Source organism: Nesoenas mayeri (assembly GCF_963082525.1).
Source record: "Nesoenas mayeri genome assembly, chromosome: 2".
Taxonomy (NCBI): Eukaryota; Metazoa; Chordata; class Aves; order Columbiformes; family Columbidae; genus Nesoenas; species Nesoenas mayeri.
The window spans coordinates 159,065,118-159,085,716 of record NC_137543.1 but is presented as its reverse complement, the minus strand read 5'-3'; the positions used below and the strand labels follow the sequence as shown (position 1 = coordinate 159,085,716).

The 20,599-nt window shown below is 43.5% G+C and overlaps 1 protein-coding gene across 1 annotated transcript in view; it reads left to right on the top strand.

Annotated features, from left to right (window-relative positions):
• The window catches only part of DLEC1 (DLEC1 cilia and flagella associated protein), a gene marked incomplete at both ends in the record, with an annotated part of 45,807 nt that extends 25,220 nt beyond the window's left edge, over positions 1-20,587 (top strand). Inside the window, 18 exons of the mRNA XM_080364234.1 lie at positions 983-1,093; positions 3,169-3,299; positions 4,312-4,497; positions 4,971-5,029; positions 6,142-6,293; positions 6,825-6,928; positions 7,653-7,723; positions 8,567-8,784; positions 9,727-9,861; positions 12,190-12,312; positions 13,074-13,168; positions 13,257-13,341; positions 13,965-14,165; positions 15,021-15,182; positions 16,603-16,756; positions 17,424-17,544; positions 19,821-19,967; positions 20,578-20,587. Coding sequence (XP_080220360.1) covers positions 983-1,093; positions 3,169-3,299; positions 4,312-4,497; positions 4,971-5,029; positions 6,142-6,293; positions 6,825-6,928; positions 7,653-7,723; positions 8,567-8,784; positions 9,727-9,861; positions 12,190-12,312; positions 13,074-13,168; positions 13,257-13,341; positions 13,965-14,165; positions 15,021-15,182; positions 16,603-16,756; positions 17,424-17,544; positions 19,821-19,967; positions 20,578-20,587 — 2,265 coding nt within the window. The remainder of the gene's footprint in view (positions 1-982; positions 1,094-3,168; positions 3,300-4,311; positions 4,498-4,970; positions 5,030-6,141; positions 6,294-6,824; positions 6,929-7,652; positions 7,724-8,566; positions 8,785-9,726; positions 9,862-12,189; positions 12,313-13,073; positions 13,169-13,256; positions 13,342-13,964; positions 14,166-15,020; positions 15,183-16,602; positions 16,757-17,423; positions 17,545-19,820; positions 19,968-20,577) is intronic.
• Positions 20,588-20,599: the final 12 nt, after the last annotated feature.

Below are 20,599 nucleotides of genomic sequence, written 5' to 3'. Positions count from 1 at the left end.
CACCAGAATATTTATGTCTAGTGTCATTTTGGGTGCTGTAGGGTGTTATTCCTGACCTCCAGGCGCCACTCAAGAAGTGTGGTCTCAGTTCTAAGTCCTGTCACACCAGGCAGCCATACTAATATGGCTTGGCCACCCTATGTGCCCATGTTTAGGCAACTGAGTCTATATAGTGGAGTCCAGAGAAGTATTCAGCTCTTCCTAAAATGGACACCTACTTCGGGCTGCAGAATGCTCTCTAGCACAAGCTAACTGGATGTCTGTTGGCTACAGTGGTGGCGTTGATGCCCACTGTGTGTACAATTAGGTTAATTAGCCTGTAAGCTGAATCCTGCACTCAGTGCCTTGGTCATTTAGATCTCCTCTGACTGCCAGGGTTCAACTCAGTTGTCTGCATGAAAATATTTAGCGCCTTCCAAGCTGTCCTCAGGTGCCCAAGATGTCCTAACTGAGCATATGGATGATATAGGACATATGAGAAAACATTTTGGGACAGCTTGAGCCTAGGAGGATGCCCACAGGATTTTATTTGGTATCTGATGTTTGTATGTGAGTAACCGTGTTGAACCTCTGCATTCGTGTCATGTGCAGTTAGTCACTTTGGGAAGGTACCAGCATCAGGGTTGTGTCTGGAAGCCACCTCTGGAGTCAGTGGAGAGAGATGGGGCACCTCTAGGGTCCTGCTCCAGTACCTGATGGGTTGTCTTCACTTGGAAAAGGCTTGTGATTGTGAGAGGAACCACAATGACTCTTTTCCCAGCTCAGATGCCTCAGTCGGCACCTGAAGTAATTTGGAATAAATGTAACATGAGGATCTTATCAACCACGGGGGAATTGTAAAGCAGACCTCAACAAACTGTATGTGTTGCTACTTTAAAGTGTCCTAAACCTGAGAATAATTCTGTCTTTCATGCTCTTTGATGCGAAGAGGAAGTCTGAAAGAATCAGAGTTAGCTGAAGGTCTGTCCTTTCTGTTTGGCAGCTCATTGGAAGTCAGGCACCTTTCTGCTCCGCTAACGTCTGCCCGGCCAGTGGCACCTTGGGTCCGAATGAAGAAAAAGAATTCTGCATAGAGCTGTCAGCGAACATCACGGTGAGTTTAAAAACGGATACAGTTTTATCGAAACGGCAACATTGGCGTTCTCATCTTACCTCCATCTGGCAAAAGGAAGGGATTTTATATACAAAACATAATGCTCTTTTTTTGTTTTGTATGATATCTCTGCAATTGCTTTGTTTTAGAGGTGCCATGTTGAAGGCAAGAATTTAAGCAGTCCTCATGGTGTGCAGTTTTCTACCCTGCCTCTTTATTTCTCAGCCTTCCTTCCCTTCCTAGCCTTCCTAGCCTTCCTAGCCTTCCTAGCCTTCCTAGCCTTCCTAGCCTTCCTAGCCTTCCTAGCCTTCCTAGCCTTCCTAGCCTTCCTAGCCTTCCTAGCCTTCCTAGCCTTCCTAGCCTTCCTTCCCTTCCTTCCCTTCCTTCCCTTCCTTCCCTTCCTTCCCTTCCTTCCCTTCCTTCCCTTCCTTCCCTTCCTTCCCTTTCTTTCGTCTTAAATACCTATTCAATTGCTCTTTATGTTCATCGCTTTTCTTGGAACACACAGACCCTCACTTTGGATTATCCCAAATGAAATGTAGCAGGCTGGCATATATGGTACACATTTGGTTTTCTGAATGCTGCTGGACTCATGATGTTTTGATATTTGAAAACATCAAAGCAGCTGACGGGACTGAGATTCTGAAAAATAGGGTGTAGACTGCGGAGTTTACAAACTTCAGGAATTCAGCTGTACACTTTATAGGGGCATTCGAACAGCTGATTTAATGCAACTAGATAAAGGTACTTCCTATAGGTTTGGTGTATTAGTTCCCATTACAGTCACTGAAGACCTAAGTTTCATTTAGTTGCTTAAAAGTAGGTGTTCAGTACTGTGTTCAGTTTTAGGCCCCTCATGACAAGAAAGCCCTTGAGGTGCTGGAGAGAGTTGAGAGAAGGGAACGGAGCTGGTGAGGGGCTGGAGCACAAGTGTGATGGGAGCGGCTGAGGGACCTGGGGGTTCAGCTGGAGAACAGGAGCTGAGGGGAGACCTTCTGATCTCTGAACTGCCTGAAAGGAGCTTGGAGCATGGAGGGGGTTGGTCTCTTCTCCCAAGGAACAAGTGATAGGATGAGAGGAAATGGCCTCAAGCTGCGCCAGGGGAGGTTTAGATTGGATATTAAGAAAAATGGAGGGATTAGAAGACACATAGATGAGGTTCTTAGGGACGTGGGTTAGCGACAGTGTTGGATCAACAGTTGGACTCAATAATCTTGAGGGTCTTTTCAACCAAAGTGGTCCTATGGTCAGAGGTGCCCTAGAAGGTCTTAGATGCCCATTTATGTCTGGCTTATGTTGCACAGGATCCCAGTAAACTTGAGCTTTCTTCACGGAAAGCTGGAAGCTCAAGAGGATGTGTTGGGCATCTGAAAGGGCACTTGGTTGTGTGGCTGGGGATCCGAACTCATCCGAGCCAGCAGGAAGAAAGGTTGTATACATTGTAGGTGAGCTTTATGGCCAAGCATCATTAATGACTCAGTGGAGATTTATCATTTTTATAGATGAACTCAAGGGCTCACATTTGAACAGTTACTTTTAGAAGTCTGAATCTAGAGCTGAATCCCAGTCTATTATTTTATGCAGGATGCACCAATTCATATATTGGTAGGGGAAAAAAAGAATGCTAGTGTTGAATCAGCCAGTGTACCGGTGCAACTGGGCCACATAATTCAGCCTACAAGTCCTGCCGTAAACCCAGGTAGATATAAAATCTTGCTTTAGGAAGATCATTGAAGCCTGACTGGAAGTGATTAATGCTAAGAACTTCACCACTTGCAATATAGAAAGTGTGTCAAAGATCACTAAGAGAGCAGTTTTAGGCTTATAGACTGATACAAGTACAAAGCCAAGAAACAGCCACAATTTTTTACCTTGGTACTGCCTTCTGAGCAAATCTGATGTTGACAGATAATGCACTTAAAACAATTCAGCGCAACTCTTCAAGATGCTGTTGTAGTTCTGGTTTTAGTCCAGTGAAGTTTACACATATTTTCTAAGCACGTTTCTTAAAGGGGCTGCCTTTCCTCTGTGATGTTTGCTTCATTCACAAGGACTCTCCGCTCTTCTCCTTTCAGGGTGAGCTGAAAGACCTTGCCCTTTCCTGTAGCATAGAAGACATGGTTGAACCCCTCTTTCTGAGTATTTCTGGGGAAGTAAAAGGACTGTACGTCACCTACTCCATACCCTGTGACAGCGGAGTTGCCAGGTAAATCAAGGGCTTACCTTGAACTGAACAAAAACTACTTCTTCCTAAATCAAAAATACAGTAGAGAGGGGGAAAAATCACACATTTATCTATGTAAACTTCATTCCTCCTCATGTAGGCAGTAAAATGTGCTGGGAGGATTCACTGTTGGTGCCTGTGTGAAGAAAAGGCACTGGCTTTACACCAGAGCCAAATTCAGCATCCTCATAAGCCAAAGAGAAGAGTGGAGAAGAGCGCTACTTCATTCCCACTGTTGTGTAGCTGCAGCAAATTAATTTAACAACTGTGACTTTATTAATTCATTAATAATAGATGGGTGTGAAGCTAACTGCACATTGGTGAAACTCTTCGTCATGTGTAATGTCCGATCTCCCTTGTGCTCATGGCACTTGTCACCCACCAGTTGCCGTTGACACTTCTATGTATAAAGAGCATGAAAAATTACCTTTCTCTATGGTAACAAAAGTGTGGGACTTGTGCAGTCCTTTGCATGTTTGTGAGGAACAACTATCTCCAGGAATGCCACAAGTTTGCAAATTCAGCTCTTAGATGTGAATTTCAAATTGGATACAGGATACACATCCAAGCCCCTGTTTTTTGGACCATTAAGCTTTATTCTTACATTGTTTGACATGATATTAAAGAAAGATGAATAATACTGCTCTTTGACTTGATATATCTGACTGATGTTTGGTTTATTTTTTCTTATGTGTAGTATGATTACTGTCTTTTGGAATATGCTCGTCTTTATATATATATTATTTATATTAAAAGGGCTTTAATTTGGTAGGCCGACATGTTGCACATGATAAAAGTTCTACCCAAAATATAAAAATGAAAAGAATTATAAGCAGTGAAAGCCGATAATAATAATCATAAGCTGCATGGTCTCTTCACAGTGATCATCACAACCACGTTGCATATTGCACATTTTAAACTCTACTGAAATTATCTGTGGCATAAGCACATAAGACTGATGTTTCAATACTAGTGTAACTTTTTTTTCTGACAGTGACAAAAGACAAATATTTGAAAGCCCGGGTGATCTTCTTTTGGACTTTGGATCTGAAGTTGCATTTAAAGATGTAGTAAAGCGTCAGTTAATTCTTACCAACCACACTGGCATCAGTGCTCCATTCAAACTAGAAGCTGAGTATTTTACTGGCTATTCGCCCACTCCAGAACAAGGAATCTGCCTGTAAGTCTTGCTTTTCTGCACAATGACTAATTTAGGTCTGGATTAAATCTGAAATCAGGACGGAGTGCTATTCCCTCTGTCACAAGATGGACTTTCTGCTGTGCTCCGCTGGGGTTTTTTAAGCTCTCACTCCGACTGTGGTGATGAAACCTGCTGCTGAGGTTTCCTGCAGAAACAGCTTGCAGATTTAGCTGCTGTAAATGGCAAAACGCTGTTGCTGTCAATGGGCACGAGCTGGTTTACACCAGCCAAGGCCGCTCCGTTGTGTTAGATTGCACGCAAAGTCTTACAACCCTGAAGCTGATTCGCTTTTAAGGACGTTACTTTAAAAAAATACTTTGTATGCAGTCCTTCTTCAGGTTATAACAGCCATTAATTTAGGATTCAGGTAGAGCTGTTATTATAGCAGAGATTTACTCCTTTCACAGAATTGTCATTGTGATTTTTTTATTATTATTATTTATTTTCTCAAGGCAGCTGTTGGAAAGACGAGGACCTGTCACGAAACATGCAGCCAGAAGAACACGGTCAGGTATGAGACCAGCTGTTTGTCCCCACAGTGGAGAGAAGACAAAAGCCAACTGACTTAACAAATTCAGCCTTAAATGTGCCAGTCGGGTACATCATTTCTTGGAGTATCTGTCGATGTCTACACTGTTAGTTCCTCAATTCATTCTTGAGTTTACAAGCCCACATTGCATAAACATGAGGTCGATCTCTCTCTTTCCCCCTGCTTCTTTTCTCTTTCTCCCCCTCTCCTTCTCCCCACCTCTTATTTTTCTTGAAACCAATGGTTTGAAACAAAGATGGGTGGTTATGACACGCATCACGTTTGGCTATTTCCCTCCACCACAGTCTCCCAATACCATTGCAGGAGACTTTTCTCCCTCAAACCCTTTTATATGCTCTCCCCACTGTGCAAAGCTACAGCACAGCCCATCCATCATTCCTGATGTATTGAACTGAAAAAGTAATAATATTTGGAGACACACGAGACCCAGGGAGGGGGGAAATGGGAGCAAAATGCTGTACAGTGTGGATGTGTATCCTGTATCCAAAATAAAACTTGGACATATTGGTACCTTGCCATAGTGTATCTGTTACAAAGACAGAGCTTTTCAGCTGTTGAATTAGTACTTAAGATTGAGAAAATGCTGTTCTGACATGCTTATTGGTTTAGCAGGCTAGGTGGCTCCGAATGTGGAAGGGCCTTGCTCTTTGTAATTAATTCTTTGTGTTGAAGAGCACACAAATGTAAGCAGGCAGCTGCTATTAGAAAGATAACAAGATAGCAAGAATTTCAGCTTATTTTTCGTTTTCTGAAATTGAGGGTGTGTTATCATTTAGCCAATTAGTGCCTCGTGTATCTCAAACACAGTTCTGGATCAGGTTGCTGGAAGGGAGGCTTCCTGTGAAATAACTCCTGCAAGAACTAACTCTCAACACCAAAAACCTGCTGCAGAAGGGAACTTCAGTAAAGTAGGATAAATGTGGGTTGTGTAAATGATCCCAGGTGTTTTGGAAACCAGTGAGATCAGGCTGATTAACACCAGCTAAAAATATAGTCCTATGTGTTCTTTGAAAGGCTGACTTTGTTCCATTTCCTCAAAATTCACCAAATGCTTCTTTGCTGTGCTCTTTCAGAGTTCGCAGCAGCAGTGCTGTCTCATGGGAAGGGAGCAGCTTTCCATGTCCAACCTTCCACAGGAACTCTGAAAACATTCCAGCAGCTAATCGTAGAAATAACAGCTGACAACAACATGTGGGGAGAATACCAGGATCATCTCGTCTGTATGGTAGGTGGGGCTTCCCTTCCAAGTGAAGTATTGCTATGGCAGATCCTCCACCAATCCTATTTCCCAGATTCCTTTCTGTTAAAAACACATTTTCAATTTGTTTGGACTTCTGTGAAAATTCAGGGTAGATATTGCTCTATCGCTACCGCCAGTGGCATATAAGGAATAATTATTTTCGCTTACAGTGCATGGTTTAGTTTTGGGGTAACGTGTTTATCCCTTGGGAGGTTTTCATGTGCCTTTAAAATGATTGAAGCAGATTTGATTTATAAAATCTGTTTGGTAGCTAGCCAGTGCGTTACTCTACCAATACAATATATTGTGTTGTATGGAAAAGCCATGGGGAAGGTCATGAATGTATGAGGTGTTGCATTCTCCTGCTGAGAAGAGCTTTCATTAGCATATGACTTAAGTGCTGTCAAAAGAAACCAATTAAAAAACATTGGAAAATCCAATCAGTTTTCAAGACTTTGTAACCTAGAGACCTAAAGTTTCCTCTTGATTTAATAGCAAAAAATTCATTTTTAATAGGTGGGAGACTTAGAACCAAAATTAATTCCAATGCGAATGACTGTGACAGGCTGTCCAATCTTCCTGCAGATGACAGGACCACAAAGAGAGCAACCCATGATCAGGTATATCCCAAAATACTATCATAGAAGTCAGAGAATTAAATGTTATTAGACTATAGCCAACATACATGCTTATTCCCATCTCTTTGATATAATGAGAAGGTCAGCAAAGTGACTGTCAATATATAGTGTCTCCTTCTGTGATACCAATACATTTGTCTCTGCCAGCTTAATTAGAAAATAATCTGCATACAAACCTTCTCAGGTTTACCAGCAATCACTGTTCTGGGCTTCCAGTCATAGAATTTCACCCATTCCAGCCTCATCTGACTCTGTGGAGATGGGAACTGCTACAGGGTGGCAGTTCTCCTTGTCAGTTCATTTCTCCCTGGCCATTTACCTGGAGCCCCCAGGTAAACAGAGGCAGGACAGTGTCACACAGCAGCCAAGAGCATTTGCAGTGTCAACTCTGTAATGGGGCACAGAACACAGATTTAGCAATCCACCATAAAAAATACCTTATTCACCTGGGAATCTGGGTCACTTTGCTGCTGCCGCCAGAGTCTTTCCCAAAAGCTGACTTCATGTGTTGGCCATGAAACGTCTGAGACAACTAATAGAAGAAATAAGATGATTAGATACAGAAATATTGTACTTCACATGACTTTACCTGATAGCTGCCAGTGCAGCCGGATAGGTTTCCACTTTTAAACAATTCTCTAATGGAAAATGATTTCAGACATTGACTATTTTCTGTGTGTGCTGACAACAAGGCTTCCTCCCGCAGGTTTGGCACTCACGTCTCTGACGGGCGTCCCGTCTTTCGGAGGGTCCGGCTCAACAATCCTACTCCCTTTGGTAAGACTGACTTTTGTATGGTGAATATCAACACCTGCATTGCATTCCTTATAATAATAAAACCAGAGCCCGTTAGCATGTTAATTAACTGATGTTCTTGTTTCCTAATTAGGATTTTTTTTGTAAAAATAATAACTATGTAAGAGAGTTTCTAAGCTGTTTTCTGACTTGGCTAGTACAGAACAATAGTACGTGTTGTCAGGTCTGCATAGTGGTATTTATCATTATGGTATTACTGCCATGAATATTAGTTTGTTTTCTGCAAGAGTAAAGCAGGTAAACTCCACCCAGAGTGTAGTAGAATTAATGTAATTGATTTGACATGTTACTACTATGAAACAGCACATCCTGTCCTGGGTTTTCCTTCATTGAAATGATGGGCATTCAGGATTTTCCGTCCTATTTTTGTAAACCTCTCACAGCACTAACCCTGATCACTCAGACACGCTACCTGCTTCTTAGTGGCATCATCTGGCTCTTATGTGTTTAGTCTTTTTATCTCTTGAGTGAGATTTTAAGCTCTTCAGAGTAAAGGTTTCTTTTTCTTCCTGAATGACACCAAACACATATACTTAACAAACAAAATACTCATGATTTATTTTAATGTTAATGAAAGTATAGTTTAGGAGTTAGAGAGCAGACAAGCTATAATAAGGGCATAGTACACACAGTCTTAAATCATTTGAGTTTACAGTAGACATGGAAAGCTCAAGATGTGCTTTAACACAAATCCAGTTGCTAGAGACGAATCTGTTACTTGATCTTCTTGTTCCTCTGGTACCAACTAAGCTACGAGTCTTCTCAATGACCAGAAATAATCGTCTTTTCTCCTTTCTAATTCAGACATCCGCCTGGACTGGGAAACTTATAATGAAGACAAAGACAATACGAAGCTGGTGGACCTGTTGCTGTTCTCCGGAGACCCTTTTCCTCTTAAGGACACTGATGAAAAAGAGACTCCATCAATTGGTAGCAACTTGGACTCCGAGATCGAGGTAAAGTTGGATCAAACTGCCGTTCCCTGCGGAAGCGTTGATCCAACTATTAAAACCACAGATGAGGTCAGCTGTTAGTCTGGTTTTTATGCTGCTGCTGAGATACATGATGGGTTTCTTGGCATGAAAGGCTGAAAACAACAACATGCGATATGACTTGTAACTTAGAACTGGGTTATTAAAAGAAACGTCAGCTCCTCTCACAGCCAAAAAAGCAATATATGGGTAGAGGGCTATGAGTATCAGCAAGAAGTTTACAGAACGAGCGATAGCAAATAGCTGTTCAGCTTCTCCTTTTCGTAAAGTTCTTAAAGCAGATGATCAGATGATATTCTTTAAAATCCTGTCATTGACAAACTAATGCCATTTTTACATGAAACTGTAAGATAACTGACTCTCTTTAATTTAGGTCCACTTATAGGTGCTCTAGGGTGTCAATGGGTGCTGTAGCCGGGGAGTAGAATCTAATCTGCAAAGTTTGCAATTCCAATTGCAGCTGATGTTTTGGAGGTATTTAATATGGCCATTTACTGCCCTGAAGGGCTGGGAGTGACAGGGAGAAGGTATCATACAGAAGATATAACTTTATCTGGCAAAGCTTTGCAGAGAATATATTTAAAATCATCTCTTCTCTGTTTCAGCTCAGAATGCATAGTTGTTTTGAGTACACCTCCAAACTTTCTTGTGCAACAAGGGGAAGTTATTGCCCTAGAGTGCTGGTTTGTATAATGGGCCAGAAATGTTACAGTCGAGTGCTTCTCTTGGCAGAACAGGACCCAGACGTGCACTTTTTCCAAAGAGTTCAGGAGCGGTTTCAGGAGAGCAAACGTAGGCATGAAAAAATTAATGTACGGGACACATCCACGTGTCCAGTTTTTGTGCCAGAAAGGCAGAAACTGGAGCTGGCCGCGCTTACTGCCTAGTGCAGCAGTTCCCTGTACACTTCACTTACATTCCTGCTCTGCAGCGTAACAGCTTTAACCATTCCCCACCCTTGTGTCCCCGCAGCCTTCAGACGCCGACGGTGAAGAACAGGAGATCATCACTCAGGAACCTACAGTACAAAAAGTTGTCTCTGTACTTATACGACCTCATGAAGGGATTCCTGCAGACAACCCCTACTCCGTTACTCCGAGACAGATAGTAAGCCTTTACATTTTCTTTTTCCTTAGGTTTAGCATCTTTTCTGCAGAACACAGGAGAAAGAAGAAGGAGGTTGCTTTGGAGTAGAGGCTACTAGACAGTGAAACACTAGGCTGAGAGGCTTTGGAATCTTGAAGATGACAATAAGAAGAGTATGCGAAGTCAACAGCAAAATAGAAAGTATCCCACCTATATTTGAGCAGTTGATTGGAAATTGGTGTTCAGTTGAACTAATGTTGTCCCAAAACAGGGCTCTTTATCAGGTTTAGCACACAGAGATGAGATACCATGTTTATTACAGAGCTGTGCAAGCCTGGGTGCTGGAATAAGCCAGCATGCCAGCAAGAAAAGTAAAAGGTATTATATACAAAATCTTATCACTACGTTCACATGTTAAAGAGCCAATTGGTTACACATTTACATATTGCATTACATAATCCTCTTAGCATATAATGAGCAACATTCAGCTAAAGGACACTTTGTCCAATAGTCTTGAGAGATATGTTAAAGCAAGACTCAACTAATTGTGTGGGCTTCAAAATATCTAAAGCTGCAAGGTCAGTAGCATCTGTAGTTCATGATTAGGTGTTTGGCAAGTCATTCTTTGTTATATGAGCAGACTGACCTAAAGCTGAAACGATTTATATCTCTTTAGGTTAGCAATTGCAGACAGGATTCATTCTTTTAAGTGATGACAACACTAGTCTGCCTAGAATGGCATCTCATCTTCTCATTTGGGTTGCCTTGGTGAAATCAGTGGCATTAGGTGGGAACCATCCAGCCTGGAGCTTTGGAAGCGTGTTATTTGACCAGGGAAGATTTGCCAAGTAGATGTGGCAGAGCTGGGCCACAGTGTCACAATTCTTTAGGAATAAAATAAGCAAAGAGCGCTGGAAAGATCTGAGTGACAGCGTTGTCCAAAACACCAGTGTGTCAATTTTAATCCTTAAATATTAGCAAGTCTTTTTGCCAAAGGGTTTCAGTTACAAGTTAGAATGAGCTAAAGATTACATAAAAGAAATAATTACAGAAATGGCATTCTCAAAGAAATGAAGCTCTGGGGTGAGTGAGACTGAGATAGTTCAGATAAACAAGTGCCTTGTTGTGGAGACATCCAGGGAGCTTGGCCCATGTGGGATGCAGTTGATGCCTGTGCAGCTGCTCAGGTGTTCCTCTGCAGAAATGTTCTCTGTGTTTCTGCTATTGCTCCAAGAAAATCTGCTAGTTCAGATGTTGTGCAGCACAGCTGGCCAGGCCTGGCTTAAATCCATGTCTGAGCAACTAAGCTCTCTGAGACCACAATCCACAGACCCTGCAGTGTTATAGGACATGCCAGAGGTTACTAGCTCTGCTCTGGCCCTGCTAGACCTTAAGCAGAGCTTTGTTGTGCTCCTCACCACTATGAGCAGGGGAACGCAGTGTGAGGAGAGCTGAGCTGGTTTTGCTTCTACCCAATGTAGAATCATAGAATAGTTTGGGTTGGAAGGGACCTCCAAAGCTCATCCAGTGCCACCCCTGCCATGAGCAGGGACATCTTCACCAGCTCAGGTTGCTCAGAGCCCCGTCCAGCCTGGCCTGGGATGTCTCCAGGGATGGTTCATCCACCACCTCTCTGGCCAACCTGGGCCAGGGTCTCACCACCCAAGGCTGATCCAACAGGTCACCACATCTCACCCTGTGATCACATGAAGCAGGGGAGTTTCTCTGTAGAGCACTAAGCCGAGAGCAGAATGTACCATGTGGCCCTCAAGCTTTCAAATTTGACGTGAATTGTCTCTGCAGGGAGATGGCAAAGGTTTTTCTGCAGCAATAGCAGGATTGAATCATAAGATGTAATGCACCTAAAGAAAACAGAATCTATTCAACCTGTAAATCCCATACAATCCACTGTAGCTGGCTAGTGCATTTGATTACATTCCCTGCTGTCATGTAAAATAAAAAAATAGCCAAACTGAACTGTAAATTAATCTTAATTCACATTTGTAACTTGCCAAAAACTGTTTCTTGTATCTGTGAGTGCTGTCAGTTGTGAGAGAATTGTCTGAATTAGCCAAGGAGAACTGTGTATTTTTAAAAACAAACAAACAAACAGGTATGTACATGTGTTTTTGTACTGAGGGAGTTGGTTTGTGACTGTGTTGATGCTAAAGAGTGACTGCACCGATATTTGCAGCTGAAATAATTAAGCCAGTTTTCTTGTCACATGTCATCATTTTAGCGCAAGCCTGAGCGTGGCCCATCCCCAGGAGACTTCATGCTGCTTGTGTAACTCTGGTGTCGCAATCTCATCAGCTCCTGCCCTGCCAAACAGTTGTGTCTCTGCTGCAGGTGGTTCCAGGAGGTGGCAGCATCTTCGTTTCCATCTCCTTCACTCCCTGTGCTCTGCCAGAGGCCGTGTCTGAGGCACAGTGCGAAGGGTTTGTGCTGGGTTTCATGAGCCTAGACAACGAGGTAAGGTGACTATCACTAACGATAACTAGAAAATAATCCTTTCCCTTCCTATGATTTATGCCCAGGCCGCTGTGTACCTGGCCAGGCTGTAAAAACAGTCCTGTACATCCTTCCTGAATGAGGGTTGTTCGTTTGTCGCGTTTGCCTTTGAGCTTGGAAGCGTTCTGGGGCGGGAATGTCACCATCGTCTTGCATTGTCTGATGCAGCAGACCCCAGACGAAAGGCCTGGGTTTGAATCGCTATCACAACATCAGGGTTTATTGATAACAATAGTTAACAATGGGCCTGAGACTCGGGACTGCTGAGTTCTGTTCCTGGCTCTGCATGCACCTTCCTGTGTGAATTTGGGCAGCGTATCTCTCCTCTGGGAAACTTCCTCTTCAACAACTGCAAGTGCAGCTCACAGGCGAATGTGAGGCTTGAATAATGTTTTATGAATTGCTCTGTGATTCCCTGACGTGAATCATTGCAAAGGTACAAGGTGTAATGAATGAATGATAATAGAATATTTAATAAAAGCATCCCTAATGTTCCTGACTCCCAGAGGAAGAAATTCCTGCGTCTGTGTTAACCACAGCCATTCAGAGTTCAACTACCGCTTTGCTTTTGCTGTTCCTTGCGTGTTCCCATCACGTCTTAAAAACAGGCAACACATTGCCAAGCAGGATCCTATTTTGGCTAACAGCCTCTCGGGCTACAGGTAGGATTTCAGCTTTTGGTGCTATCAGTTTATACATCATTTCTGGTTTTTTATTGTCAGCTCGCAAAGACGGTGCCGAACAAAGTGCATCGCAGGGATGGCTACGACGTTCCACCGCTACGAGTAGACTTGCAAGGTTTTGTTACACACGCTCAGTGAGTATCGTCACACAACAACCGTTACAATCGCAGAACGGGTCGGTGTGGAGGGCAGGACTCCGACCAGCTCTGGTGCTTTACGCAGGTTAAGAGTAGACACGGATCGCAATGGAGAAGTGGTTTTTCATTCGATGGCAAGTGATCTTGTACCAGACCAGTCTCTGTCAGGAGTAAGTATTTCCCACCGCCATGTATTCAGCTGGTTTGTGTTGCTGTGCTGCTATGAGAATTCAGAGCTGTATGCGTGTGGTTTGATTTTAAAATGCATCTTTATCACCGGTAGCCTCATGGCAATTCTCCATATTGCTTGTAACGTGGTGGGTAAAACAAAAGGGCTACAAGTGCTTATTAGCCAGGATAAGCGAAGCCGAGCTCAGACAATGCCTATTTTATATCATAGAATCATATAACTGTGTTGGAAAAAACCTTGAAGATCATCAAGTCCAACCGTTAATCTGGCAATTCCAAGTCCACCACTGAACTCTATGTCTTTCTCTTTCTTCGTGGAGGAGTTTTTAAGTAGAAGAATAAGTACTTATTTTCAGGACATAAAGTTCTGGTAGCAGAATGAGTCACTTAGAGCAGCGTGGTCAGTTTCTGTGACTCTTGACATTCAAAGGCTTCTAAACTTTATTACATTATTCATGATTTTTTACTCATGAAATTTTGAAAAAACTTAAGTAGAAAATACTGTGGTGTTTTGGGGTAAAGTCCTTCAGATCCTGGTGGTGCTGAGTGACCAGACAGACTAACACAAACCTCTCTAACCGGTTTGGAATCATTTCTCCTCCAGGTTTTGACAGATTCGGTAATGACTCAGAGTTTGAAACTCCTCAACTGCACGAAGGTTCCTCTGTACTTCAGGCTCCTTCTGTCAACGCCTTTCAGCCTTTCCAGCACAGATCCTAAAATGAGCACCAAAACACCCCACAGCAAGAAGGAGGAAAAGGAACGGCAGCCGCAACTTGTACTTTATCCACAGCAAAACACGCTGGTAGGCTCAAAAATCATAATCCTGTGCCAGAATAGACAGTTTAGTAATTGGGGTGTTAGCCTGGCCCAGATGAACCACAAGAAAAACACAGCTAGGATAGAAATCTTCCCATTTCAGGGGAAATAGTGGTATATTAGCAGATGGTCATTGCTGCACTTTTGTCTGCTATATTGCCAGTATGAAATATTTTGCTCCAGTGGCTCTGATGTGCTTTTCTCAGCAACTCCAACCTGTTGCAAACTCCCACAGAAAACCCTGTGGGTTTTTGAGCTTACCTAAATCAATAGTCATATTAAAAGACTTCCAAAGACTGTAGTCCCTCATTTCCTCAAATTAGATGCAGGCAGCACACACAGAAAAATAATTGGTTAATTTGGGGTATACAAAATGACACTAAAGGAAACAAAGTCCTGGAGTCAAGAATTAGCTAAGGTGCAAAGAATGAGTAACAGCTGCATTTTTGAAGTGTGCTTCTCATTTTCCAGTGTTCATTTTGACATATAGACACACACGTCTTAACTCTGCGTGTGCAGGAAGGAGACTTATATGTTTAAGGCAGCTTTGGGAATATGGCATTTGTAATCTTGGGAATTCAGAACCTTTGTTTCGCTGGAGACTTTCTCCCCTGTGGTTCAGAGATCAGCTGTTCACCTTTACGCTCCACTTCGTGTACTGGATTCATAGGAAATAGCTGCGTTTTTTCTTTAATGATAATGCTTTGTTCCAATGGGAATTTGGTTGCCTTTGGGCTCCAGTGGGAAAATGTGCGCCTGGGCCTTTGAGCAGTGTTTATTTTGGATTTCCTGCACACGGTGTCTTCTTATGTGACGGTCATCTGAGTTCCTCTTCCCACAGGTGAAAGTGTCTTTCCACGCAACCCCGGAGTTACTTACATATCAACGTTTGCCAGACACGCAGCTGCTTCCCGGAGTCCAAGTGCTCCAGTGTGAGAACGGAGAGAGAAAGCTGAAGTTTAATCAAAATCTGGTCATTGAATATAGTAACCGCACTACCCAGGTAAGATCAGGAGGAGATCTCTGTGTTTTGTCAGCAACTCTGACTCAGAATGAATGTCCTGTAGGATTTACTCAGCTTTGAAATACATCCATCTCTAGAGTAAATGGTGTCATCCAGTTAAAGTGAATGGCTGAAGATTTAATAGAATCATAGAACCATTTTGTTTGGAAGAAATGCTTGAGATCATCAAGTCCAACCATTAACCCAACACTGTCACTAAACCATGTCCCTAAGAACCTCATCTACAAGCCTTTTAAACCCTTCCAGGGGTGGTGACTCCACCACTGCCCTGGGCAGCCTGTTCCAATGCCCAACAAACAACCCTTTCCAGGAAGAAATTTTTCCTAATGTCCAATCTAAACCTTCCTTGGGGCAACTTGAGGCCATTTCCTCTCATCTTGTCACTTGTTCCTTGGGAGAAGAGACCAACCCCCTCCATGCTCCAAGCTCCTTTCAGGCAGTTCAGAGATCAGAAGGTCTCCCCTCAGCTCCTGTTCTCCAGCTGAACCCCCTGGGTCCCCCCATCACACTTGTGCTCCAGCCCCTTCCCCATCTCCGTTCCCTTCTCTCCACTCGCTCCAGCACCTCCAGGGCTTTCTTGTTGTGAGGATTTTCAAAAGGCGAGAGGTCTCCGTTGCAGGTTTCTCTCAGCTGGACAGAGCGGTGTTGGGTCAGCGCCCTGGTGCTCATAGCACAGCTCTGTGCAGAGCACAATGACCTGGATGATGCGGCTCCATCTGAGCGCAGCACCCCAGCTACAGCATGACCCTCAACATCCTTTTGAGACATGGGAGCAGGACCGTGTGAGTGCCCGAGTCACCAGCCGTGGCCTCCTGCAGCGCCCAGTGCTTCCTGAGTCCCCTGAGCTCTAACTCTTGTGCTGGTGTCACAGCCCACACACATTTACAGACCGATCTCTTCCAGATGGAAAGCTATAAACCCCCAGGCCTTCAGCAGTTCCAGTACGCTGCAGGAACTCTTTCTTTTCATACGAGGTATTTCTGTGTAAGATCCAACCACCATCTCTAAAATACAGTCAACTTCATAATAATCTTGGGCAATCTGCACAAATGGAATGACTCACAGTGGGCCATATACAGCCCTAAGGGACGAGGAGATGCTGTAATGTCTGCATCTCCTCAGAAAACCTTAATAACAAATCAGAACGTTCACTGCATGTTACTTCATCAAGACCACAGCGTCAGCTTTGAAAACCTATCCCAAAACCATAAAACAAGCAACAACTTAATTCACTCAAAGCTGTAGAAAGGGGAATTGATTATTGCAAAAGAACACAGAACAATGGCTCTTCATTCAGTGCTTGAGGTAAGAACGATCCAGCTACAGCAGATACTATGAAAGCCCCACAAAAATGATGTGGAGTTTGTGGGTTTTTTTTCCTCCTTTTCCTCTTTTGCAGCTGGTCCCGGTGACTGCGTACATCACTGTTCCAGTGCTGGAGCTCTCCTGCCACACGGTTGATTTCAAGACCTGCTTTGTGGCACAGACCGAGACCAAACACGTCTTCCTGTGTAACAGGAGTGGCTGCAGGAGCTACTGGACTGCTTCGCTGGGTATTCTGCGTTTGCAACTGGGTTTCCTTGTTATATAGTCTCACTGTTCAGTGGTTTTATGTAGTAAGACTGCACTTGCTCAATATATACCCAATACGTGATGATGTTGGCTGCAAACATATCAGATCTGCCTCTGTTCTCACTTATCTGGGCTTTGTCTCTTTCCTCTCCGTCCATCTCTTTCCTCTCCGTCCATCTCTTTCCTCTCCGTCCATCTCTTTCCTCTCCGTCCATCTCTTTCCTCTCCGTCCATCTCTTTCCTCTCTTTTTACATCAGTGTATCTTTACTGATTCCAGCAGTTACTCCAGACTTAACCAAAAGATCAAATCGCAACCCTCACAAGTCATGAACATCCTTTGCTCATTCATAATTCAATCCTAAGAGGCAACGAGAAGCAGCAGCTTCTCTTGAGTTTGGTTTGAGCTTGTGCCTAATGATGTTAACAGATGGGCTGCAAAGGAAAGAAGATCAGGGGCTTATTATTTTGACATGGGGGCTATTGATCGCTCCCCTTGATCCGAGGATGAAAACAATGGCAGTGCAAGATGTGATTTATTAGTTGGCTGGCAAGGAGATGCATTGTTTTGAGTGCAACATGCTGCACACACACAAAGGGGATCGTATTGCGTGTATTGGTTTATTTGATGTTTGCTTCTTTCATTGCAGATGAACAGGAAAGGCAAAACGACCTGGAGGTGTTTTCTATCTCCCCTACTACCGGCATTTTGGAGGCACGGGAAGGGGACCAGCCTACCACAGAGACTTTGCAGATCAGCTTTACTGCAAGGTACCGTTATTATAACAGGACTGAAATCTTGCTGGTACTCCCTGTCAAGCCCAGACTTGGCGTGTGAGTGTCCACTGAAAGCAAAGAGCAATGGCCACTGAAAGCAAAGAGCAGTTCTGCTCCATTCTTGTGTTCCCAGCCTGCTTGTTTTGCCTCTCCCACTTGCCAATCCTAGGCTCCCAGCTGGTACATTTTCCACATAACCATGTTCCCCAAACCGCTCCTTTCTATGAGATTTCTTTTGGAACTGGCACCAGAATTTCAGACTTTAGATTTAGCCACTCAAAAATCACACTGCTCTGTGTACCACTGGATAAAATCTCTTTCTTTAGGGCAATGTCATCAACGGAGGACAAGTCTCAGGCCTGTAGCTCAGTGCAGAGGCTGATACAACAGTTGAGACCTTTATGCAAGCAGCACTTTACTAGGACAGAGGGAGAAATGTGTCTGGAGTAGCTCAGAATTCCAGTAAAGCATCTGTTTGCCGTGCAGGAAAGCGCAATGTCTCAGGGATCCTTCATTATGATTTATGTGGCTTCTCTCTAAAACCTTTTGAATGTCTTTGCTTCCCTACGTGCATTCAGAGTACCTCCTGAAGTAAATAGAGCAAAATGTTATTTTAATGCCATGATACAATTTGTTTTACCCTTGTTTAGCCTGGTGCGGTGTTTAGCATAACGGTCTTGTCCATGTTTGAGAAAGAAAAAGAAAATCAATGTATTTTTGTTGCCTCTAGTCCAAAGGTTTTCTACACAACAATGTGAGCTGCAGGCAAATGACAGCAGAGAACAGAAGGGTGCAGATGACAATGACTCTGTCCTATAGACATCTAATATTGTTCTAATTATGTTTATGGAGATCTTATAAGCTTTCGGTGAGGTTAGACAGAGGATTGACCCCAAACCTTTAATTTCTTTGCTCTAATGAGAGAGCTACAACTCCTCTTAGAAAATTCAGCTTCCACTAAAAGAATCTGCAATGGAAGTTGACACAAGGTGCCAGAAAGCGGAGGACAAGTCCACCCCGGTGGTCGCAGTGAACTGACCGCTGCCGACGGGGACGTTTCACGCTCCAGGTGACACGTTACTGTCCCAACTTCGGGCTCCCTGGAACTGGACCTGAGATCCCAAGGGCTGGAGCCACTAAAATCTCAGCAGGACAAAGCCCTGAGCAGCTGCCAGAGAGTCCTCACTGTCTAAATTCTTCTGGAGTTCTTGTGAATATGGTCAAAAAGGCTTCTTTGTGTCTGACACTAATTATTGTGCCTGGAAGCAAAGATGTTGCTGTAGAGCAGCCAGCTCGGTCTTCAGCTCCAGACAAAGAATTCCCCACACGGCAGAGCTCAGGAGCAGCGTGGCATTAGTCAATAATTACATACAAGGGGTGAGGTGATTTTAATTATTCACCTGCTGAAATCAGTGATCTGCCTGCAGGGGAATTTTGTTATGGGGAGGAAAAACTCAATGTTGTGTGGCAGAACGGGCTCTTGCCTCAGGCCGCTGTGACAGACACAGAGTTCTTCAGATGAGCAGTCTCAGGAGCGCCAGGGAGCATCGGCCTTGGGCAAATCCTGCTGTAAGACTTGCACGCGGTGCAGAACTACACCTGGTGTAAGCTTTTTGATGTTCAGTTACAATCTGGACTCCACTGAGTGCCCCGTGTCTTGGGGGAACTGATGGAAACTTTTCAGTTTCAAACTTTGTCACAGGAAGGCAGCATAGGCACCTGCTCCCAAACACTTCCCCCAGCAGAGCTTCCTTATGTTTATCTAACTACCCTGGTTCCCTGAAAATAAGACAGGGTCTTAGATGAGTTTTTGCTCCAAAATGTATTACTTTTCCACATGTATAGCTGCCTGGACACTATTGAAATTGACATTTAAAATTAACTAGGGCTTATTTGTGTCATAGGGCTTATATTTCAAGCATCCTCAAAAATCCTGCTAGGGCTTATTTATGGGGTAGGTCTTATTTTGGGGGAAACAAGGTAAAATAGTATTTCACAAGTAGGAAGATACTCAAGCTCTTCTTTCCAACATGATTAATCTGGTGTCTTTACTGGACCGTTCTCTTCAAACATCCTGATGTGACAGTATGAAGTGAGATTGTTATCCACAGCCTCGACAGCACCATAACAGACCAGTGCTTGTGAGTGGGAGCAGTTCATGTCTTAGGGCACCACGTTCCCCTTTTTCCTCCACAAAGCCACTCATCTCACCCTTAAACCCAGATTTGCATCTAGGTGTAACTGAACTGTCTTTTCCCTCTGCATTTTAGGAGCGACACTGACTATGAAACCACCGTGACTGTTACTGGGATTCTGGGGGAGAAGCCCTGCAAGCTATGGATCCGGGGACGAGGAACATACGACGAGAAGTATGAAGATGTATTTAATTTAAGCAAGACAATGTGGGACATGCCAAGGTAACGTGTTGATGCAGATGTGGCATCAGCTGAGCCTGGATTTTCACCTACTTTAGTTGTTTTAATATACCTTGGAATTTTAGCAGAATGAAATTTTAAGTTATGAGGACAAAAGGTTCATGGTATTTTAAAGAAGAGAGTCATAGTCTCACTCTCTGCTCTTCTTTGTATTGCTGTAATAGGTTTACCATCAAGCCCAGAATCAGGCTCTACAAAATAATAGTTTTTAAATTGCAAAGCAGCTCTGTTAAGAGGCCAAACCCTTTTGCACATCACAGTGTGCCTCAAATTACAATTAAACACTGTTTGTACCTTAAAAAGCAGCTTTTGTTCTGCCTTGTTTGACACTAAAATGAACATTGACACATGATAAAAGTAAGAATTAGGGACTAGGGCAGCATTCCCCTGGCTGTTTTCTCAGTGCTTTACATGAAAAGGGGAAGAGCCAACTTTCCCTGGACTCCTTGGAAAATTACCAACCTGCGTGTTGAATCAGCGAATTGTATTGAGAACATCCCCTCTGGCCACGGAGGGAGGATCCCTTCTTCCTTTTAATTCTTCCCCCCAACAAGGTTCCCATTTACTCACACTTCTCTTTAAACGTTTTTAGAATTACTTGAGCTAAAGGTCAC